The sequence below is a fragment of the Hevea brasiliensis genome, chromosome 14 (assembly GCF_030052815.1).
Source record: "Hevea brasiliensis isolate MT/VB/25A 57/8 chromosome 14, ASM3005281v1, whole genome shotgun sequence".
NCBI classification, from domain to species: Eukaryota; Viridiplantae; Streptophyta; class Magnoliopsida; order Malpighiales; family Euphorbiaceae; genus Hevea; species Hevea brasiliensis.
In genome coordinates, this window is record NC_079506.1 from 35,368,144 (window position 1) to 35,390,343 (window position 22,200).

Here is a 22,200-nt window from a genome sequence, read left to right on the forward strand (position 1 = left end):
TTTTCTTTTCATGCATGGATTTCAACCTTTCCCATGTAATTTACTCATACTTAACCTTGATTTAAACATTAGAAAGGAAAAGAAGAGAGAAGCTAGCACTAACCTCGTAGTGAGCAGAATTTTCCCTAACCCAATCTTCAATTTTCCTTCTAATTGCAACACTCTCACTTTAGCTAGTCCGTGCATTCGACTGTTCCGGTGATTAATATCGGTCCGGACAGTCGGAATGTCTAGAACTATATGTAAACTAGAGTGAGGAGTCATAAATAATTCAAATAAGTGTAAGAAAAATTAAGGAAAATTTTTAGAAATAAAATACAATGAAGTTAAATGAGTTGGTGCCCCGGTGATGGGTGACCCTAACGGAAAGTTGCTGTCTTTACAGCTAGTAGCCCTAAAGCCGAGGAAAATCCAATGAAATAATTTTCAGGATGCCAAAGAAGAGTTACGATGCCCTAGGTAGCATTACAATGCCAAGAAAAGGTTAGGAGAATTTTATCAATCAGTACAGATAGTTTTAGCTCCTTAAGCCAAACAGAGGGCATTTTGGTCATTTCTCCTTCAGAGACGATTTTTGACCAACTTGTTCAATTGAGTAAATAAATTATATGATATAAAATGTAAATAAATATTGCTAAAAATTTAATTGAAAATGAGTAAAAAAGAAAAGAAAAGAAAATTAATTAAAATTGGAATTATGACATCATTATGATGTCATTAAGAACGCCTCCACAATCAAAACTTAACAACCACATTTAAATCAAATAAAAATAGATAAATGAGATAAAAATTAAAAAGCAAATTTGCCTTCTTCATTTCCAAACAAGCCGCACCAAATAGAGAGAGAGAGAGAGAGTGAAAACCTCCATTGAAAGCCATCCCAAGCTTGATTTCCACCATTTTTCCATCATAAAATCCCTTCTTCTCTTCACCAAAAATTGTCCACTCATCTTGGGAAGGTGTTTGGCAGCCAAGAAAACCAAAGAAAGTGAAGGATAATTGATGTGAATTGCGATTATATGAATGATCAAATGAATGTATAAATTATAATGAAATAATAAAACATAAGAACATTTAATGGTGCTAGTGTGCCCATGTATTGCCTAGACACGTGTGTCATATTGGATAGATTGACATGCCAATAGGATATTGTTTTAGCAGTATTGCGTAAGGCTTTATGCCTGTATTCATGGCTTTATGCCTGCACTCATGGCTTTTATGTTTGATTACTTGTTATCATGGTTTTTACCCATAATGATATGTTATCACTGCTTTTTAGTCATACTGATTGCATGCGTGGTTGACGTACTGAGCTTACCCGTCCCATAGTATAACGGCCCAAGGCATCGCGGTGTCCAGTGCGAACGAGCCGCTTATCCAAAAGTCAGCCTGTCATAGGTTACTTGGGCAGTGAAATTTATTGAAATAAGTTAAGAATATTAGCAACTGAAAATTTAAATAAATGAGTAAGAATATTTAAAATAAATTAAATTAGTTATTTAGTAAAAAGAATTGAAATGAATTGGAACGATATTAAAATTTAATTATTATGAGATAATCTGCGATAACCTAGAAAGCATTGAATGAAATGATAAAAAGATTTGCAAAAGATATATAACTTAAATAAGCATTACAAATGCACTTTATTTTCTTTTTATAATAATATAAAGTTAAAAATAATAATATTCTTAAAATTTTTGGGGATTGTATGTTACTACTGTGAATTTAGAAATAAATTACTTCTTAAGAGGAATAAATTAGAACAAAAGATAGTTGATACTAGAAGTATTATATTAAATTAGATTAAATTCCAAAGTATCCAAAGTATAATCCATTTCTTTCTTTATTTGTATATATTATTTTCTTTATTATATTATCGCACCACTAAGCAGCAATGCTTAGCGCGATGGATTTATTTCCTCACGCAGGTATTGAAGATAAAGCCTTAGGGATATTAGACTGGGATTTTTGGAGTCCGGATTTGCAGAAGTATCTGAAGTATTCAATGTTATCACCTTCTCAACAATGCATGTAGATAGGGCTCACATTAGTCATATTATGTAATTTGTGCATTATAATTATTTATTATGTTGTAATGAAAATTAGGAAATTGTATGTAATATGCACCTGATGTAAATTATGAATTTATGTAATTAGTTTGAAAATTATGTAAACTAATGAAATTGAGAATTTTGATATATGTAATAAGCATGAATGTATTTGTACAAATGATTATGGAATTGAATTACAAAATGATTATTGAAATGATGATATGAGTATGGATGAATTATTGTAAGGAAAATATTGTTGAGATTCTCAAGTAGGTGAATAGTAAAACACGCCAACCGATAATAAAATAGGGAAAACTCCACTAGTTTCTCCATAAAAAAATAATTGATATTAAAATATAATGAGAATAAATTATTAAAGAAATAAAGTAAGATAAGATAGGGTGCTCTGGCACCGAATGTGACATGCCTTGCTCGGCTACACTGTAGTCGGGTGAGGGGTGTTACACTGTTAAAAGTGCTCACCATCTTTAAAAGGAAATAAAATTATTTTAAAATGCCTTATAGTGTATTTAATGAGTTATTGGTAGGCAAAGTACGGTAATTCATAAAGTATACTACGGGATCATATTATGCCTTATGGAGGGGTAAGGTGTGACAATTATTCATGCAAATTTTTAACTATTTCATAAATAATGGGTATACAAATTCTAATTTCATGATAGTACCACATTTTGGGTTATAAACTTGTTGGCATTAGTTGCCAATTACAATTCAAGTCTTCCTAGAAGAAATTTCAAAATTTTAGTTTTCGTCACCTATATTTACTATTCAATTAGACCAATCTACAATGGGAATTTGGCTAAACTCTCTGCATCAAAGTTGTTTCTTGATGTCTCTACTTTAACTCCCTTTTTGAATTACTCCATTTAGACTTTTGTAGCTCAAGTTATGGCATTTTTACCATAACTGGCCGAATTAGGCAATGTCCAGAATTTTTAGGTAATTTTTGATTCTGACAGTTTTAATGAGCTAAATTTGGTTAGCAATTTGATTAGGTTATAGTCAGAATTTGAGTGTTCTTCATAAAAGTTGTTCTACTATATCTAAGCTTTCCATGGGTTTAAGAATTAGGTCATTTGGACCTCTTTGCACAAAGTTATGGCCATTTGAACAATCACTGTTTATATGGTTATTTTTCCAGGTCTAGATTTTAGTTACCCGGATTCAAGTCAATTTTAGGTCACTTGGTGTTGGTTTTCTGGGCAGAGTCTCTACATGAAAAATGTGGCATTATGTCTCTAATTTCACTCTAATTGGCCTTACACCAATTGAAGCTACACATTCAACTTATGGCTACCCAAACTCCCTGGACTCAAAGTCCAGAATTTCCAGCAAAATGGCAGCACCTCCAATTCATAATTCAATACCATAATCACTTCCATTTTAAGGTTAAACCATGTCAAATGGTCACTAATTGACCTTAAGAACACCAATTTATCAAAAATTTGGGAAAACCCAAATTTTAGCTCAAACCCTAATTCCCAATGTCACAAATCTTACACCACACATAAAATTTAAGATTCTAATCTACTTATGCTCATCAAAAGCCATCACTACATCACTTTAATTCAATTAAAAGTCATCAAAACCACCCTTTATTCATGGGTGCTCATGGTTGCCTTAAACATGTATATTTTGTTTCAATTTCAACAAATTCTAGTTCAATTTGAGATCATAATCATGAATAGAGAGAGAGGGGAATGAAAATTGGCACTAACCTTGAATTGAGTCACTTGTAAGCTTGCTAAACTTCTCTTTTTCTACTTCTTTTTGCTGCCTAATGCTTGCTCAAGGTGCAATTTTGTGAAGGGATCATGGGATTTTATGGTGAAATTGGATAGGAATTGAAGCTTTGAGTGAACAACAATGGTGGATTTTTTCAAGAGCAAGGTTCGGCCACTTGAGGAAGGTGGAAGAAGATGGTGATTTTTTATTTATTTTTCTCCTTTTTACCTTTTATACTTAGGCTTGTCTAATTGTGATTGGTTGAGATAGACAGTCAGAATGGATGATTCAGGTAAACTTTAAAACTTGTTGAATTATTATAAATATTTAAATAATTGAAATGATAGTAATAACATGAAATATGTGATAGGTACTTAAGGATATGCTAAGGAGTTGTGTTATAGAGTTTGAGGAAAGTTGGGACAGATACCTCCCACTGGCAGAATTTGCTTATAACAATTGTGACACCCCTTACACGTCTACAGTATAGCTAAGAAAGATATGTCATACAGTGTACCGGAATACCCTATTTTATCTCAATCATTTTTATTCTTCCTTAATTTATTTGTATCAAAGTTATGAAGTGCAATATATTTCATTTAACTCATTTATTGAAATTATAATTTATTTGAGGTTCCGCAAATTTTATAGAAAATCCGGTAGAGTGCCGGCTAAAAATGAATAAAACAGTTCTTCGGAACCTGTGAAAAACACTTCCAAAATTTTCAATCAATCCCAAACTCTATTTCATCAACAAAATCTCAATATTTCTCAAATATACTCCCATTTCTCATTCATTCATTTCATATGATATTCATATAAAAAAAATATTCACTTTTTCATTCATAAACACAATTTCCGTTGTTTATATCAATACCCAAAATACGTTACATATGTCTTAATTACACATAAGAAAATAAAAGTTAATTACAAAATACCAAAATAAAACCTAGTGTCCTACCAATGCAGTGATGACGGTGAGGTGACACGAACACTATGCAGAGCTGCAGAAGATCTCACCCAGTCTTTGGTCTACTAGGCTCTCGGTTGGTCTCTCCAGAACCTACACATGGCAAAAAGCTAATAATAAAATAAAAAGAAATAACAGAAAATAAATATGCAGTGCATGTCCTGATGTCTTATGCAGATAATTTTTCGATTATTATTGGTAATCTTATTTATTTTGTACTTGTTATATTCATAATTTTATTAAATTTATTCACTTTCATTTTTGGTTGCCCAAGTAACCTATACTGGATGACTGGACTGGATAAACGGATAAACTGGCACTGAGTATCTAGTACCTTGGGTCATCACACCATCAGTCATATGTGCATCTCCCGGTATGCAACAGAACAGTTAATAAGCTGTAATAACATTAGGCACAAGGCCAAATATCAACACAATGTCAGAATGGCTAAAAGTCATAAAATCATAGAATGGCATAATGCCATGTGTAGTACTGCTAACTGAACCCTATTAGCATGCCAACCTATCTAAACCAATCTTGCTAGATGTACTAGGGCATGTTACACTTTTAAATTGTACAATTCTTGAAATTTAAGTTTAGGTGTTACTATTCATTTTATTAGTCAACTAAAATGTTGACTTTTGCATAGATAATGGGTACATTGGTTCTAATACTCCCAACATACCACATTTTGCATTCTAAAATTGTTGGTATTGGTTGCCAATATCATTTCTAAGCTTAGTGTTAGTTATTCAAAATTTTCAGATTTCAATCCTCATATTTACTGTTCCATTGGTCATTTATACAATAGGAATTTGGCAAAATTGTCTTCATGAAAGTTGTTCCTTATTTTGTCTAGTTACATTTCCTTTTTTGAAAATGAAAGTTGTAGGTCTATGTGTCAGATTTTTGCTGGTAAAATTTTAGATTAATTGGACCTTTCTACACTGAGTTATGACCAAATGAATAAACACTGTTCATTTAGTCATTTTGCCCAAGCAGAATGTAGGTCACCCGGATTAGGGCAATTTTTAGGTCAACTTGGTTTGGTTTTCTGGGTAGGGTTTCTATACCAAAGTTGTGCTATTATGTGTTTAGTTTCATGTCCAATTAGCCTTGCACTAATTGAACCTCTACAACTCCATTTATAACTGCCCAAACCTTTTGGACTCACGCTCAGTCCTGCAGGTCAGCCAAGGCAGCTCACCCATACACAAATGCCAAGCCTCAACTCACTTTATTTCCTCATCATACACATTCAAATGGTCACTAATTGACCATTACAAGGTTAATTAACCATCACATGAGCAAACCCTAGAATTGTTCAAGTGTCCAATTTTTTTTCATTTCATACATGCACAATTCTTGCATTTCACTTACTTAATTATGTTCAATACCCCATCCACTACCAAAGGCTTCTCATAACCATTTTTCTATCAAGAAAAATCATCAAACCCTACTAGCTGCCAAAAATTGTAAATTGCATACACACACTTGTTTGCTTTATTTCCTTATATTTTCTACGCAATTCATGCCATTGAACATGAATTAAAGCAAAAGGAGTTTGGTCAGTTACCCTGTTGGGGCAGAATTTCTCCCTTCACAAACTTCTTTTTTTTCTTCCTCTTTTGGCTGCCTAAAGGATATTCAAGTTGCTAGGTTAATTTTTTATGAAGCTAGGTTAGGGTTTCAAGTGAATTTTGGGTGAGTTATAAAGCTTGAATAAGCTTTAATGGTGGTTTTTGGAGGGAGGAGGGAAACGGCAGGTTAGGGAAAGAAGAAGAAACAACTGATTTCTTTCTTTTTTCTGCCCATTAAGACATTTTAAATAAGTTAGTGCCATGTGTCAAAGTTTGATTGGGTGGGAGGATGTTTAATGACATCATAATGATGTCATAATTCCAATTTCTTTCATTTTCTTTCCTTTTCTTGTCTACCTAATTTCAATTTAATTTTTAGCAATATTTATTAACATTTTATTTCATAATAATTATTTATTTAACTGGACAAGTCGGCCAAAAATCATCTATGAAGACGAAATGACCAAAATGCCCTCCGTTTGGCTTAACAGACCAAAATTATCTGTACCGATTGAAAAATTTTTCTAAGCATTTTTTTTTTTGGCATTCTAATGCCATAGGAACCTCAATGACCCTTCTCTGGAGTCTCAAAAATTATTTTATGAATTTTCCTCCTGGTCTAGGGCTCGTAGTTGCGAGAACCGCAACTTCCTACTGGGTTACCCATCGCTAGGGCACCAGCTCATTTAACTTGGTTGTATTTTATTTCTAAAATTTTTCCTAAATTTTTCTTGTTAATATTTGAGTTAATTATGGTTCCTCACTTTAGTTTAAATATTTTTCCAAACGTTCTAGCTATCCGGACCGACACCGATCACCGGAACAGTAAAATGTATTGAATTGCTACAGTGAGGGTGTTACAACAATAGCTACCAAGCTAGTATTCAAATGGCTCCATATGAGGCTGTGATGTGCAGAACACCGTTGTGTTGGACAGAACTTGGTCAGGATAAGGTCGTGGGACCAGACTTGGTGAAACAAACTGAAGAGAAGGTGAAGTTAATCAAAGCCAATTTGAAAGCTACCTCAGACGGACATAAGTCATATGCTGACTTGAGGAGAAAATGTAACACCCCTATTTGCATAGCTTGGTATATTTCACTGTTCCGGTAATCGGTGTCGGTCCGGACAATTAAGAGAATTAAAACCACAACTAAGACACCTAGATAATCCCTGAACACAAATAATTAATAATTGCCAAATAGTTAAGTATAAATAAGAAAAACAGAACACAAAAAGTTAAATGAGCCGGGAGTCACAGCGATGGGTGACCTTCTCGAGAATGACTGTGAGGTCAGTCTAAACTCAAATTTCGAACCGTAAAATGTGACGCCGTAGTCCTTAGGACCATTGCGAACATAGTGGAAAAGATAAAATCACGAAAAAGAGTTATTAAGCAAGTCAAATAATTAGGTCAGAGATCCGAAAGAAATGTCGAATAACTAGTAAACCGGATTGAATCGGTGAGGGGCAATTTGGTTATTTCACCCCTAGACCTGACTCCTGACCTAACTGTCCAATAAAATTGGAGAAAAGAAAATTTCAGGATCAAGAACTAAATTAAAGAACTAATGAAAAAAAAAGGAAAAGAAATGGATTATTACATCATTTTTGTGACCTTACCATGATGTCAAATTAAATTTTAATTACCCAATTTTTTTGACCAAGTCAAATTCAACTCATTTAGACATAAAAATACAAAAAATTAAAAGAAAATATTCATTCCTTCTTCCACCATCAGCCGGCCAAACTCTCCAAACCTCTATCTTCCCATGATTTCCTCCATTAACAAGCTTTTTAAGCTTGAATAACTGAGTTTTGTCCCATAAATTCTAACCCTAAACCCTAAAAAACTTCCAATCTACACTAGGCAAGGAGATTGAGGAAGAAAAGAAAGGAAGAAAAGAGAGGAAATTGAAGAGGTGAAAATCAAAGAAAGGTTAGTAATTATTACACTTTATTTTGTATGTATGCCTTGTAAACTAGTGTAGATGTAATCAAATAAGTAAGAAATGAAAGAAATTATAGAGAATTTGAAGAAGTGTAAATTTCGGTCAACTCTAGAGGATTAGGGTTTAGTATGTTTAAGTTAAATTGGACATGAGATTAAGCTTACTTGAGGTGGATTAAGTGAATTATACATTGAATTTAAAGTGAATTGATTGATTTCAAAAATTTAGGGTTCTTGAACTTTGAAGTTTGGAGGAAAAATTGAAGAAAATTTTGAGAATTGGCCAAATGATGTTATTGACCTTATTTGAGATGAGAAATGGTCAATTGTGACCATTTGTGGTGTGTGTGAATTGTTGGAAACAAGTTTAAATTCGGATTGGTGAGGGTCAATCTGTAGGCAGCTTGACCTAGGTCCCTTTCAGGGACCAAAATTGAAAATTTACCAACCCAATTGGTGTGAAGCCAATTGGGAATAAAACTAAACACAAAATGCACATTTTTCATTTAGGAATCATGCCCAGAAAGTGACCATAACTTAGTGAACAAATTGGCCACATCCGGATTAGGCAAACTGACCTGTACAAAAATGACCAAATGAACAATAGTTACATAAATGACCATAACTTGGTCTAGGAATGTCCAAATGACCTAAAATTTTATCAGTAGAAAGCTGAGACATAGACCTACAACTTTCATGAAGGAAACAAACTCAAACTTTGACCATAACCTATCCAAAAACTCACCTGCAGTCAATGTACAAAAATTACCAAAATCCAAAAAATGCCCAGAAATCTGGGTAACACCAAATTAAAATGGCCATAACTTAGGCTATAAAACTCCAAATGAAGTGATTCAAAAAGGGAAATAAAGTTAAGACAATAAGGAACAACTTCTATGAAGAAAAGTTAGCTAAATTTCTATAGCAACTTGACCAATAAAACAGTGCAAAACATGGCATCAAATCTGAAATTTTGGAAGTTTCACCTAAGAAACTTAAAGTTTGAGAAAACAACCAAAACTAACAAATTAGGTAACTAAAATGTGGTATGTAGGTGAAATTGAAATCCCTATACCTCTTAAGCATGAGAAAGTTAATAATTTGACTTGAATAGTAACCCCGAAATAAAAATTTTAAAGAACGTCAAGTTTAGCATATTAAAGTTAGATATAAATAGATTTGAATTTATTTTTGGACTTATGATAAATTATGATACTGAAACACTGTAAAACTGTGAGTTTCAGTTGAAAAGAATACTGAGAAAGAACCCGAAGCATCGAGTCAAGACCAAGAGGTGACTCGCTTAAGGTTTGTGCACAACATCAATATTCTTTAAAATTCATTTACAATGTGCATGGAATGAATTACTTATATTGCAAAATGTGTATTATGCTTTTGACTTAAATTGTTGAAAGTTTACTTGTATGTGGTTAAAATGGCAATAAATGTTTAGTAAATGGTTAAGATAGTTTTGAAACCACAGTGTCATGACCATATATTTGAATACCTCACTAGCATGACTAGTGAGAAGAAATAGTTTCGAATTTTGATTCCTTCTCTGGCTGAAGTGTTGAGGTGTGTGCCAATAGAAGAAGAAATTGAATGGATATCCATATATTTGAGCTAGCTAGCCTTGTGATTTCTCATAAGCCTCTGACTATTGAGATGAATATGTTTCGAATGGCATGATATAATTGTGTGTTTTTATAAAATTCTTTTTGAGACTTCCTAAATGAGATTGTTTGGACTAAAAATTTATAAATCATATTTTGTATATGTTATTCATGTTCAGTTCAATATTTGAATAAATGTGATTTGAATTATGCATAAACTGTTATTTTTAGTATGTTGTGCACCACTGAGTCATAGTACTCAGACATGGCTGTTATTGCTGTCACAGATATAGAGACTAGAGGAGCAGCAGAGTGAGCTGCTGAAGATCTTGGAGCTACACCCCCTGAAGTTCTATCGGGTATATTTTATACCCTGTTTGTAATATTTATTTTGATGTTTGTAAATGTATGTACATGTAATAACTAGTCATGAGCAGTTGTATAGAGTTTGTAATAATAGTATTTTGGATTTGTAAATGTAAAGTTTGGTTGATTAATGTAAAGTGAATTTATTATAATGAAATATGAATGAAATTATTGAGTACTGTTTTTTATGACAATTGAATTGAGAAATGGTATTGAATTGTATTGAGGTAGTAGTGAGTTTGATGAAAAAGAATCATTACAAGTGTTTTTACAGGTTTTTAAAGAACTATTTTCTTAAAATACAGACGGCACTCTGCCGAAATTTTTCCAAAATTTGCGGACAAATAAAAATGGATAAAAATTATAACTAGTTTTCAAACTCCAATTAAATGTTTTTAATACCTATTAGAAAATGCTCACCACTTTCAAAAAGTAAGAAAATTGTTTTAAAATCCCTTGTAGGGTACTTAATGAGTTATCGGTAGGTGAAGTTCAGTAGTTCATTAGGTATTCTACGAGATCATGTTATGCCTTACAGAGGGGTAAGGTGTGATAGAAAAGATATAGAATATAAAGTTGGCGATAAGGTATTTCTCAAAGTATCACCATGGAAGAAAGTATTGAGGTTTGGGAGAAAGGGTAAGTTAAGCCTTAGGTTTATTGGCCCATATGAAATCATTGAACGTGTGGGTCCAATAGCCTACAGGCTAGCTTTACCACCAGAGCTGGATAAGATCCATAATGTGTTTCACATATCCATGTTAAGAAGATACTGATCAGACCCTTCACATGTCATATCAATGGAAGAAAATGAAATACAACTAGATTTGACATATGAAGAGGAACCAATAAGGATCTTGGCTCGGCAAGTGAAAGAATTGAGAAATAAATAGATTCCATTAGTGAAAAGTGCTTTGGAGGCACCACAATATGGAAGAGGCAACCTGGGAAAGTGAAGAGACGATGAGGCAATAGTTCCCTCAACTGTTTTCATCAGGTAAATTTCGAGGACGAAAGTTTTGTTAGAGGGGAAGAGCTGTAATGCCTTCACTGTAGATAGTCCGTACATTCTACTGTTTCAGATACCAATGTCTATCCGGACAGCCAAAATATCTGGAACTATATTTAAACTAGAGTAAAGAGTCATAAATAACCTAAATAATGACGAGAAAAATTAAAGAAAATTTTTAAGAGATGAAATGCAAAGAGGTTAAATGAGCCGAAGCTCCAGCGATGGGTAACCCTGATGGGAAGCGACTGCGAAGACAGTTAGCAACTCTAGACTTGTGGGAAACCCTGTGAAATAATTATTTGGGATTTAAATGAAGAATTATTAAAGTTTAGATGACAATAGAATGCCAAGAAAATATAAGAAAATCAATGTCAGTCGATACAAATAATTTTAACTTAGTGAGCAAAACGAGGGGCATTTTGGTCATTTCACCTTCAGAGATAATTTTTTATCAACTTATTCATTTAAGCAGGTGTGATTTATGTCATAAAATATGAATAAATTTTGCTAAAAATTTAATAAAAAATGAGTAAAAAAAGAAGAAAGAAAATAAAACAAATGGAAAATTTAAAACCTAATTATGACATAAACAATATGTATGGATGATGCAATTAAAATTTTTAGCAATATTTATTTATATTTCATGACATAAATCTCACCTACTTAAATGGACAAGTTGGTAAAAAATCATCTCTGAATGTGAAATGACCAAAATACCCCTCATTTTGCTCACTGAGTTAAAATTGTCTGTATCGATTGACATGGATTTTCTTGTATTTTCTTGGTTTTCTATTGTCATCTAAACCTCAATAATCCTTCACTTAAATCCCAAATAATTATTTCACAGGGTTCTCCATGGGTCTAGGGTTGCTAACTGTCTTCATAGTCGCTTCCCATCAGGGTTACCCATCGCCTAAGCTTCGTCTCATTTAACCTCTTTGCATTTTATCTCTTAAAATTTTTTCTTAATTTTTCTTATCATTATTTAGGTTATTTATGACTCCTCACTCTAGTTTAAATATAGTTTTAGGCATTCTTGCTATTCGGACAGACATTTGTTTTTGAAACAGTAGAATGTATGGACTATTTACAATGAGGGCGTTACACCCTAGCCTAACTAAGGTTTCACATTCTCATTTCTATTATTAAGTTACTCCTCTATTCTATGTTGCGTTGCTTACCATTGTCGATGTCATCTTATGCGCACCCACTTATGGCTTAGCTTAGCTCGATCTCGACAACTCCGCCCTCTTGACCTCTGTTGCGTGCTGCTCGATCTTACAAGTCATCTTTTTAGTTTTGACCTCTTTTGTGCATGCCTGATGTCCACTCCTCCCTGCCCTACCACTCAACTTGACCTAACTTTGGATGACACTCTTTCTGCCATCAGTCACGAGAAGCCATCTCATCCAAACAACCAAACCCAATCATAATGTCCTCCATCTCCCTCGTTGTCTCGAGTTGCGGTCTCCATTTCCCTTTGATTTTCTCAGAAAATTTCTTTACATGTAATTTTTGGTATAGTTGGGATTTGGGAAAAGTGAACAAGTAAGCTTCTTAGTTTTGATTATTTTGTTGATGATGTATAAATTCTATTGTTGATGATTTCTTAGTTTTGATTTTTTTTTTATTTCTTTTCATTTTTAGTTTTCATTCATGAATTATGGGTTGGATTTTTCTTTTGATTTTGATTGATTTGTTTATGTTGTTGAAAAATGAGCAAAATGGCATCAATTGCTTCTATTTTGATGGCCTTATATGGCTGTGATTGTTAGATGAATTTTACCCCGTATTTATTCTTGTGTGAATTTAAGTAGAAAATTGATAAATTGAACCTAATTCAATTGAAATTTTTTGATCCGTTTAATTCAATTTTTTTAATATTTTAGATTGGTTCTCTTAATTTTAGATTTTAATTTTTCAATTAGTTTGATTCTGTTTGAAGCCAAACCGACAATGGCACATCCCTATAAAAAAAACGAATTCCGTCCTAATATCTATTTATTTAATTTAGTATTTGTTTATATAATTAATCTTAATTAAATTTAAAATTTTACATTTTGAAAACGACTAATAATATTTAATTTAATGTTAATATGTTATATACATATAAATAAAAAGTAATTTTTAAATTTAACACGTTCAAATTAGCTCAGGTTGGCAAAACTTCTAATTCCAGCTAGCTCATAAAACCTTCCTCTTTACATTATGCTCTCCCCATAAACCCTATTTCCTGAAAGAGGAACACACTGGAGCTATGAACGTCCATTGCCCCTCAAACAACAGATGAAGAAGCTCGTAGCAGCAGCTATCATTTCGCTCTCTAAGATGTTAGTTTCTCTGCGCAATCTCTTTTACACCGGTCGCAGATTCGCTTACAGAGTAAGCCCTCCTCCCTCTTCAAGCCCTAGTGCTCGCCTCCCTTTCTTTTTTTCTTCACCATCGACAGGACCACATAATTCTTTATTTTATTGTCCACTAATCTGGTTGACTGGCTGTCTTTGCATACTCAGATTCCCATTTGTCACCAAATCAAACCCCACCAATTTTTTGGAATATCTAGACAAAGAATTCATCCGTAAAAGCATTGAACAAGAGCAGTGGAATAATCCTGAAATCGTTAATCTCATTGATTCGTCCCTAGGCCCGATATGGGTTTCCAGGGTTTTGGCGGAACTAAAACAAGATCCTAGATTAACATTGAAATTCTTTAGATGGGTCAAAACCCGAAATGGGTTTTGCCTCACAACAGAGTCCTATTGTATATTAGTGCACATTTTGTTTTCTGCTAGAATGTACTTTGATGCTAATGTTATTCTTAAGGAGTTGATTTTGTCTGGCCGGATTTTGCCTGGTTTTGATGTTTTTGAAGTTTTGTGGTCGACCAGGAATGTCTGTGTTCCTGGTTTTGGTGTTTTTGATGCTTTGTTTAGCGTTTTTATTGAGTTAGGAATGCTTGAGGAAGCTGGTCAATGTTTTTCAAGGATGACAAGGTTTAAGGTCTTGCCAAAAACACGGTCTTGTAATGCCCTTTTACATAAGCTTTCAATGACAGAGAAAGGGGACTTTTCAAGGAAATTCTTTAAGGATATGGTTGGGGCTGGGATTACCCCGTCAGTATTTACATATAACATCATGATAGGTTATATGTGCAAAGTAGGGGATATGGTAGCTGCTAGAAGTTTATTTGGGCAAATGAAACAGTTGGGTTTGGCATCAGACGTTGTCACATATAATTCTCTTATTGATGGATACGGAAAGTTGGGCTTGTTGGATGAATCAGTTTGCCTATTTGAAGAAATGGAGGATGTGGGTTGTGAACCTGATGTGATAACCTACAATGCTTTGATTAACTGTTTTTGTAAATATGAACAAATGCCTAAAGCTTTTGAGTTTTTCCTTGAGATGAAAAATAATGGATTAAAACCTAATATCATTACTTATAGTACATTAGTTGATGCTTTGTGCAAGGAGGGGATGTTGCAACTGGCAATTAAGTTTTTGGTGGACATGAGACGTGTTGGTCTTTTACCTAATGAATTCACATATACTTCTCTGATCGATGCAAACTGTAAAGCTGGTAATTTAAATGATGCGTTGAAGCTAGCTAAGGAGATGTTGCAGGTGCATGTTGATTTTAACGTTGTTACCTACACATGTTTACTAGATGGCCTTTGTGAAGAAGGAAGGGTGAACGAAGCAGAGGAACTATTAAGAGCAATGATAAAAGATGGGGTAGCTCCAAATCTAAAAACTTATACTGCCCTGATTCATGGGCATATCAAGGATAAGTGGATGGAAAATGCCATGGGGTTTTTGAAAGAAATGATGGGGAAAAATATAAAACCTGATTTATTACTGTATGGAACAATTATTTGGGGTCTTTGCAGTCAAAGTAAGTTCGAAGAATGCAAACTTGTTATGACTGAAATGAAAGATTGTGGTATTAGTGCAAACCCTGTCATATACACGACACTTATGGATGCTTATTTCAAGGCAGGGAAGACCAAGGAGGCACTCAACCTTATGCAAGAAATGTGTGACATGGGCATTGAGATTACAAATGTGACCTTTTGTGTATTAGTTGATGGTTTGTGTAAAACGGGTTTGGTTCAAGAGGCGAATAATTACTTTTCTAGGATGCCAGAATTTAATTTGCAGCCTAATGTAGCGGTTTATACTGCCCTAATTGATGGTCTGTGCAAAAATAATTGCATTGAAGATGCAAAGAAGTTGTTTGATGAAATGCAGGGTAAAAATATGGTTCCAGATAAAATTGTGTACACTGCTTTAATGCATGGAAATTTGAAGCATTGGGAATTTCAAGAAGCTTTGAATATTAGGAGCAGGATGTCTGAATTAGGGATGGAGCTTGATCTGCATGCCTACACTTCCCTGGTCTGGGGATTTTCACAAGGTGGCTTAGTGCAGCAAGCAAGAAAGTTTCTTGCTGAGATGATTGGGAAAGGTATTGTTCCTGATGAGATTCTCTGTATTTCTCTGTTAAGGAAGTATTATGAACTAGGAAATATAGATGAAGCTGTAGAATTGCATAATGAATTGGTGAAGATGGGCCTAATAAAGGACAATATCAATTCTGTGGTTCCTAATGTACAACCATGAGATGGTTTACATTTTCATGATTAACAAGCATAAGAAGCAAGGGAATGCATGAGTTTACAATGGGTATTTTTGATTCCAAGAATACACATAGTGTTTGATACTGACACAGTCATACTCACTTCTGCTTGATGATCTCATTGTGGATACAAAGTCTGCTACCCAGCAAGGTTCTTAATTGTAAGTATTTCCGGGGATGGGGAGATGATTGGGAAGAAATTTTGCACTGTGTTTGCCTGCTTCAATTCTTCCAAAAGCTTATTTAGAGGTGCGTGGTCAACAATATTATTTATATTTTTCTTTTTCTTTTCCAATTTAAAAAGAAGCATTGGAGACCTTTTATAATTAAATTAACCTTGAAAATTGACTAGAAATGGGTAGTGTTGAAGCAAGGAGTCTCTCTCCCCAGCCCTCCCGTGACCCTCCCCAACCACACCACCCTCCCCCCTCCCTCACAAGCCGCCCCAAAAAAAAAAAAAAAAACTCTCTCCTTTACATCTCACGCGGACTCACCATTGTGCATTTTTTAAGGAAGCTGTGTTGTTTAATGCACTGCTATTGTTCAGCAATATATCTTGTTGTTTTTAGAATGATTATAATTTTATTGATTCACAAAGAAGCTAGGTCTGTTTAGTTGACAGTTTATGTTTTTAATGTGATTCTGCAAAATGATAGAGTCAAGTATTCAGGGTTCTTTTGAATGACTGCTTTATATTGTTGGAATCAATAATTGGGCTCTTTTATTTATTTATTTTTTGTTCATAAATATACCATGCAGTCAATTGTAAAATTACATGAATTTATATTTCAATCATAAGTAGAAGTGATAATTGGGTTAGATGATTCAAGTTCAGGCCACTTGGTTTAGGTCATTTTGGACGCATATTTTGTGTGCATTCAGGTCTAGGTTACTCAGGTTTCAATCTGCTATGGATTTCCTAGTATGACAACTATTGGGACTTCATTTTATGTTGCTGGTTCACTTTTTGTAGTTTTTCAATTTATAAGGTGTCTTTTTTTGCATTCCTTCTCAATTTTGGTGCAGAATTTTGTATTTAAAAATTAATTATTTTGTCATTGAGGTCATATTTGGTGGCTTGGTTTATATCCTAAAATTTTTGGGTTTAGTGTTAGTTCAAGCAAGTTTTTTGTGCGTATTTTCTCAAGAAAGTTTGGATCTTATTTGTGGATTGCATTAGAATTTGTTTCATCAAGTTTTAGTCATTTTCCTGTTTAAGCATCTATTTGCTTTTGGTTTACAGAATCCTTGACCTGGTAAATAGTTTATTATTGAAATTGCTTTTTCTTTTCTTTTTTTGAACAATTGGAGAGTGCTAAATCCCAATATCTATCCTTTTATCAGGCAGTCTAGAGACACCTTTAACCATTTTCAGTTGAGAAGTCAATGCGGCGTAAAATAGCTGAGCAGGTGATGCTGCAGTGGTTCTCAGGTAAAACAGTAAATAAGTGAGTTGCCCTTTTTTTTTTGTTGGCATGTTTTCATCTCTGGTTAATTTGACTTGCTATAATTTCAATTTTTTGTTTTAATTGGTCTATTATATATTATTAGGTAGGACGGGGTTCCAAATGATTCATCATGCACACCGAAGGCCATGCATCTCCTTTTTCTGGGCCACCCTAGGAGAATAAACTTAACCCACTGCAGGCTTTACATTTATGGCTGAGCTGCTGCTTCTTAAAAAGCATTTTCACCGTTTCCATACAGCCTGCAGTGCTGGTATAAAGAAATTGAAAATGTAAAATGGCTGCTTGGTCCAGTCAGATCTTAACTATTTAATGATTGTGTGGGAGAGTTTGATATAAATAAGTCGAGTCCAAGTGTAATAGTCCTAGTGAAGAAACAGTAGCCATTTCTGGATTTGAACTTTGAAACATGATGATGATATAATATAGATAAATGTAAGATAAAGCAGAGTAGACTTGGTACATCAATTAAGCAGAGTAGACTTGGTACATCAATTCGAAACGCTGTATGCGAATGATGTCAATTTAGTTTGCAGTACATGAATTACATTTAATTAATACTATTTTTTTTTTTATGTGTATTACACGTTTTATATACTTGTATGTATTTATAATTTAATATTTTTATATATAATATTTTATTAATTTTTTTATATGATATAATAATATTATTATTATTATTATTATCATATGTTATAATAAAATGAAAGGATGAGAAATTATAAATTTACGAGTGAATATAAAAAGAAGTAAATTTTATTATGAAAAAATTATTATTATTATAATATAATTTTTAATTGTAAGTGATTTATAAATATATAAATTTAACTATTTATTTTTTCTGTAATTTATATATTTTCGTGTTAAATTTTTTTAATAACAAAGTGAATATTGGATTTATCAAAATTAATTAATTTTAAATATTTTATAATTTTTATAAAATATATATAATTAATGTGAAAATTTTAAATTTTTTCTAATATTATTTATGAATTTATACATATAACAATAAAATAAATTTAATTGGTTAGTTTCATATAATATTGATCTATTTTTAATATTAGTTTCTTCAATTTAATTTTTTAATTTTATTTGATATAATTAATTGAGCATATCCATATCAATAAATATTAACATTATTAATTTTTATTTGATATATAATATTTATATAAATTTATATTTTCTTATGATATTGAAAAAAAAAAAAAAAGTTATAAATATATTAATATTAATAAATTATTTATAATAATAAATTAATAACTAAATTTTTTTTTTATATTAAAAATAAAAAAGTAATGCTAATAAAATAAAAACACTGGATATGCTATTAGTTTTAATTAGATGTTTATATGTTATTAGTTTTAATTAGAATGATTATAATAAAAATATATGGATAATTATTTGATTTTCAATGAAATACTTGACCAAAATAACTTATAACAGCTAAAATGGAAATCCTCTCCCAAATTTTTTTTTTTATTACTTATAAACACCATGAGCGTGCAATCGATTGGTATGGCTCCAAATCAAACCAAAATTAAAAAACCTAAAAACCAAATTCACCTAAGATTCTAACCGAACTGAACTAAACTAAGAGAAGAATCGAATCAAATCAAATCGAATTGAATTGGTTCGATTCGATTAAAAATCATCGGTTTTGCAAATTCCCAAAGCCCCAAACTCTTATATTCTCAAACGATACTGTTTCCACACTTGAACATTACCTTCCCCAATCTTGGATTACAAGCAAAACCCCGATCCTCAGCAAAGAACTTTCCCAAATCATCAAAGAAAACAAATGTACAAATATGCTAATCAACGTTTCATTTTCACAAGAAAAAAAAAAGGGAAAAAAAAAACTCGAAACATTTCATTGAATCGCATTTTATAAAATCCAAATAAACAACTATGGAAATCACACATGCAGCACAGGCAAGATGAACCCAGACCAGAGGTGATTCTTCCCTGGGCATGCACAGGGGCGAGGTGAACCATCTGTAACAGGCGATGAGTTGATTCTTGAAGGGGCGATGACCCATTTGTAATAGGCGATGAGTTAATTCTTGAGAGGACAGAGGCATGAGTTGATTCTCTCACAAATGCGATGGCCCATCTATCATAGGCTGAGAGGGAGGAATTGGAGGACAGGGTATTAGCCAAGAACTGAATCAAGAGCAATAGAGAAGAGAAAATAGGAAAACAGTGAGGAGGAGGAGGGAGGGGAATAATGAGATTTGCGAGGAGCAAGAAGAAGTGAATAACGACAGATGGTGTGGCTCACCAATAACGGATAGCAGAGCAAAAGAGTGCTTTATAATAGATTAGTTTCTTCCTATAAAATGGTGTGGCATCGCTAAGTGAGAAAAATCGATTCGGTTCGGATGATTTGATTCTTTTTATTAAATTAATTGAACCGAATCAAATAATCAAAATTTTTTAAAAATAAAAACTGAAACTGAACCGATGAAAAAAAAAAATCAAAAAATTAAATTAAATTAGCTCAATTAGGTTTTTCAATTAAAACCAATGAGGGCTCGCCCTAATAAGCACAACTTATAATTTTTAAAAATATATTAAATAACTGATTAGCTTAAAATTATAACTTATAAATTGGTTTGATAAAAGTATATTAATGAAAACAAGGAATTATAAATTTATAAGTGAATATGATAAGAGGTAAAATTTATTGTGAAAAAATTAATATTATTATAATTTAATTTTTTAATTATAAGTATTTATAAATATATAAATTTAATTATTTATTATTTTATTGATTCATATATTTTCATATTAAATTTATTTCATAATGATGCGCGTATTGAGTTTATTAAGATTAATTAATTTTTTACATTTTATAATTTTTATAATATATATATAATTAATATAAAAAATTTTAAATTTTTTTTCAACACTATTTATGAAATTATACATATAACTGTAAAATAAGTTCAATTTGATATTTTTTTTCATTTTAGTAATTTTGATTCGTTTTTTGTTTCTTTTAGTTTTGTTTGAAATAATTAATAGTGAACACTCACATCAATATTATTAATTTATTTGATATAATATTTGATATGATTTCGTATTTTCTTATGATTTAGAGAAAAATATTAAAAATAAGATTGATAAATATATTAAAATTAATAAATTATTTATAAATAATAAATTAATAATTAAATTTTTTTATATATAAAATAAAAAAATTAATGTTAATAGAATAAAAAACATTGACATTAATATATTATTATTTTTAATTGAAATGATTATAATAAAAAATATATAGATAATTATTCGATTTATGGCAAAATATTTGGTCAAATTAATTTATAATGATCAAAATGAAATTCCTCTTACATTTTTTTTTTTTTACTTATAAACACAATTTATAATCTCTAAAAATATCTCAAATAAACAGGCAAATTTAAAATTATGGCTCATAAGTTAGTTTGACCCGTTATGCCTTGTGAGCTAGACCAAACACATTCTTAGAAATATATTAGAAGTAGAAAATATAAATGTCATTTAATTTAGAAATATATAAGAGATTATGAATTTATAATAATATAGGAAGTGAAAATTAAAATGTAGCAAAAAAAATATGTCTGACTCAAAGTTAGATTTTTTTTTCTTTTAAATATTGGGTAATTTTTTTTAAATCTTTACTGAGTTTAATTCATTCTTTACATATTAAATTTATAATTTTTATTGAATTCGCCTTTTAATTCATTGAGAAAATTAATTTTTAAATTTTTTCTACATATTTTTAATATAAATTTTTTAAACTATTTTTTTAAAATAAACATTAAACTTCAATAAAAGAAGTTATTGAATTCAAATAAATAAAAATTTTATTAAGTGATGTAATACTTGTATTTATATGAAAATTAGACTTTTTAAAATCAAAATATCAATGTGTTTATATGGATATATAAACAATGCGTAGTAACTATTATCTAAATTAGAATAAGATTATAGTATTAAAAGAATAAAAAAAAAATATTGTAGTTTATTTTATATACACACATTAATATTTTTAATTTTTTAATAATGTGCTATTTAAAAATTTAAAAAATCAATGTTATAAATTCTAATCATTCTATTAATTATATTGATTTTATAATTAAACTCAGGTTTAATATAATGTTAATTATTCATTTTTAAATAATATATATTTATCTATATAATTTTTTTATCTATATAATTTGTTTTATTAGCTTTGTATGTAATTGCATATTATTTAAAATTTTAGAGTCACATAATTTTATTATATATACTATGCTATTTAAATTTTTTTATAAATTAATAAATATAATATATATATATATAATTAAAATAAAATATAAATTTATTTTATATAAAATATTTTTTAATCAACTTTTAAGAAATAACTGCAAATAGCTCACCTCCTTGTAAACAAATAAATGCAAAAAAAGCAACTTACGTTTTCCATGCCTTGTATTGACGAAATTCACATTCCTTTTCTTATCTCCAAATTGTACCAAACAAAGTGTTATTTATTATTTTTCCTTGAAGTTAGATATGGCCTTGATTCAAGTCATACTAAAACAAATAATCAATTTAATAATATGGAATTGAAATTAAAAATTTGATTATATTTGATCAACAACTAGGGTGAGCATTATTCGGTTCAAATCGAATAAATCGAACTGAACCGTCTTAATTTGGTAATTCAGTTCGGTTTTTAAGATAATTCAGTTTGGTTCGGTTTTAAAGAGAAAAAAATCGATTAAACCGAATCGAACCAAATAATTTTATCATTTTTAATTGATTTATTTTTATGGAAAA

At 31.2% G+C, this 22,200-nt stretch overlaps 1 protein-coding gene across 4 annotated transcripts; it reads left to right on the forward strand.

Moving 5' to 3' along the window:
* Nucleotides 1-13,441: 13,441 nt before the first annotated feature.
* LOC110661570 (putative pentatricopeptide repeat-containing protein At2g02150) lies at nt 13,442-17,957 on the forward strand. 4 transcript variants are annotated; one of them, XM_058134998.1, is made up of 4 exons: nt 13,442-15,757; nt 16,064-16,177; nt 17,273-17,360; nt 17,480-17,957. In XM_058134998.1, the coding sequence occupies exons 1-3, from the start codon at nt 13,576-13,578 to the stop codon at nt 17,305-17,307; spliced, it is 2,331 nt and encodes a 776-aa protein (XP_057990981.1). In that variant the 5' UTR covers nt 13,442-13,575; the 3' UTR covers nt 17,308-17,360; nt 17,480-17,957. The 4 variants fall into 4 exon arrangements, with proteins under 4 accessions (XP_057990981.1, XP_057990980.1, XP_057990982.1 ...); XM_058134997.1 differs by having other exon boundaries at nt 17,273-17,957; XM_058134999.1 differs by lacking the exon at nt 16,064-16,177 and having other exon boundaries at nt 17,273-17,957.
* Nucleotides 17,958-22,200: the final 4,243 nt, after the last annotated feature.

What these genes read in the sequence shown, in the direction of transcription:
- LOC110661570 (XM_058134996.1), top strand. Translation starts at nt 13,576, where the DNA reads ATGAAGAAGCTCGTAGCAGCAGCTATCATTTCGCTCTCTAAGATGTTA.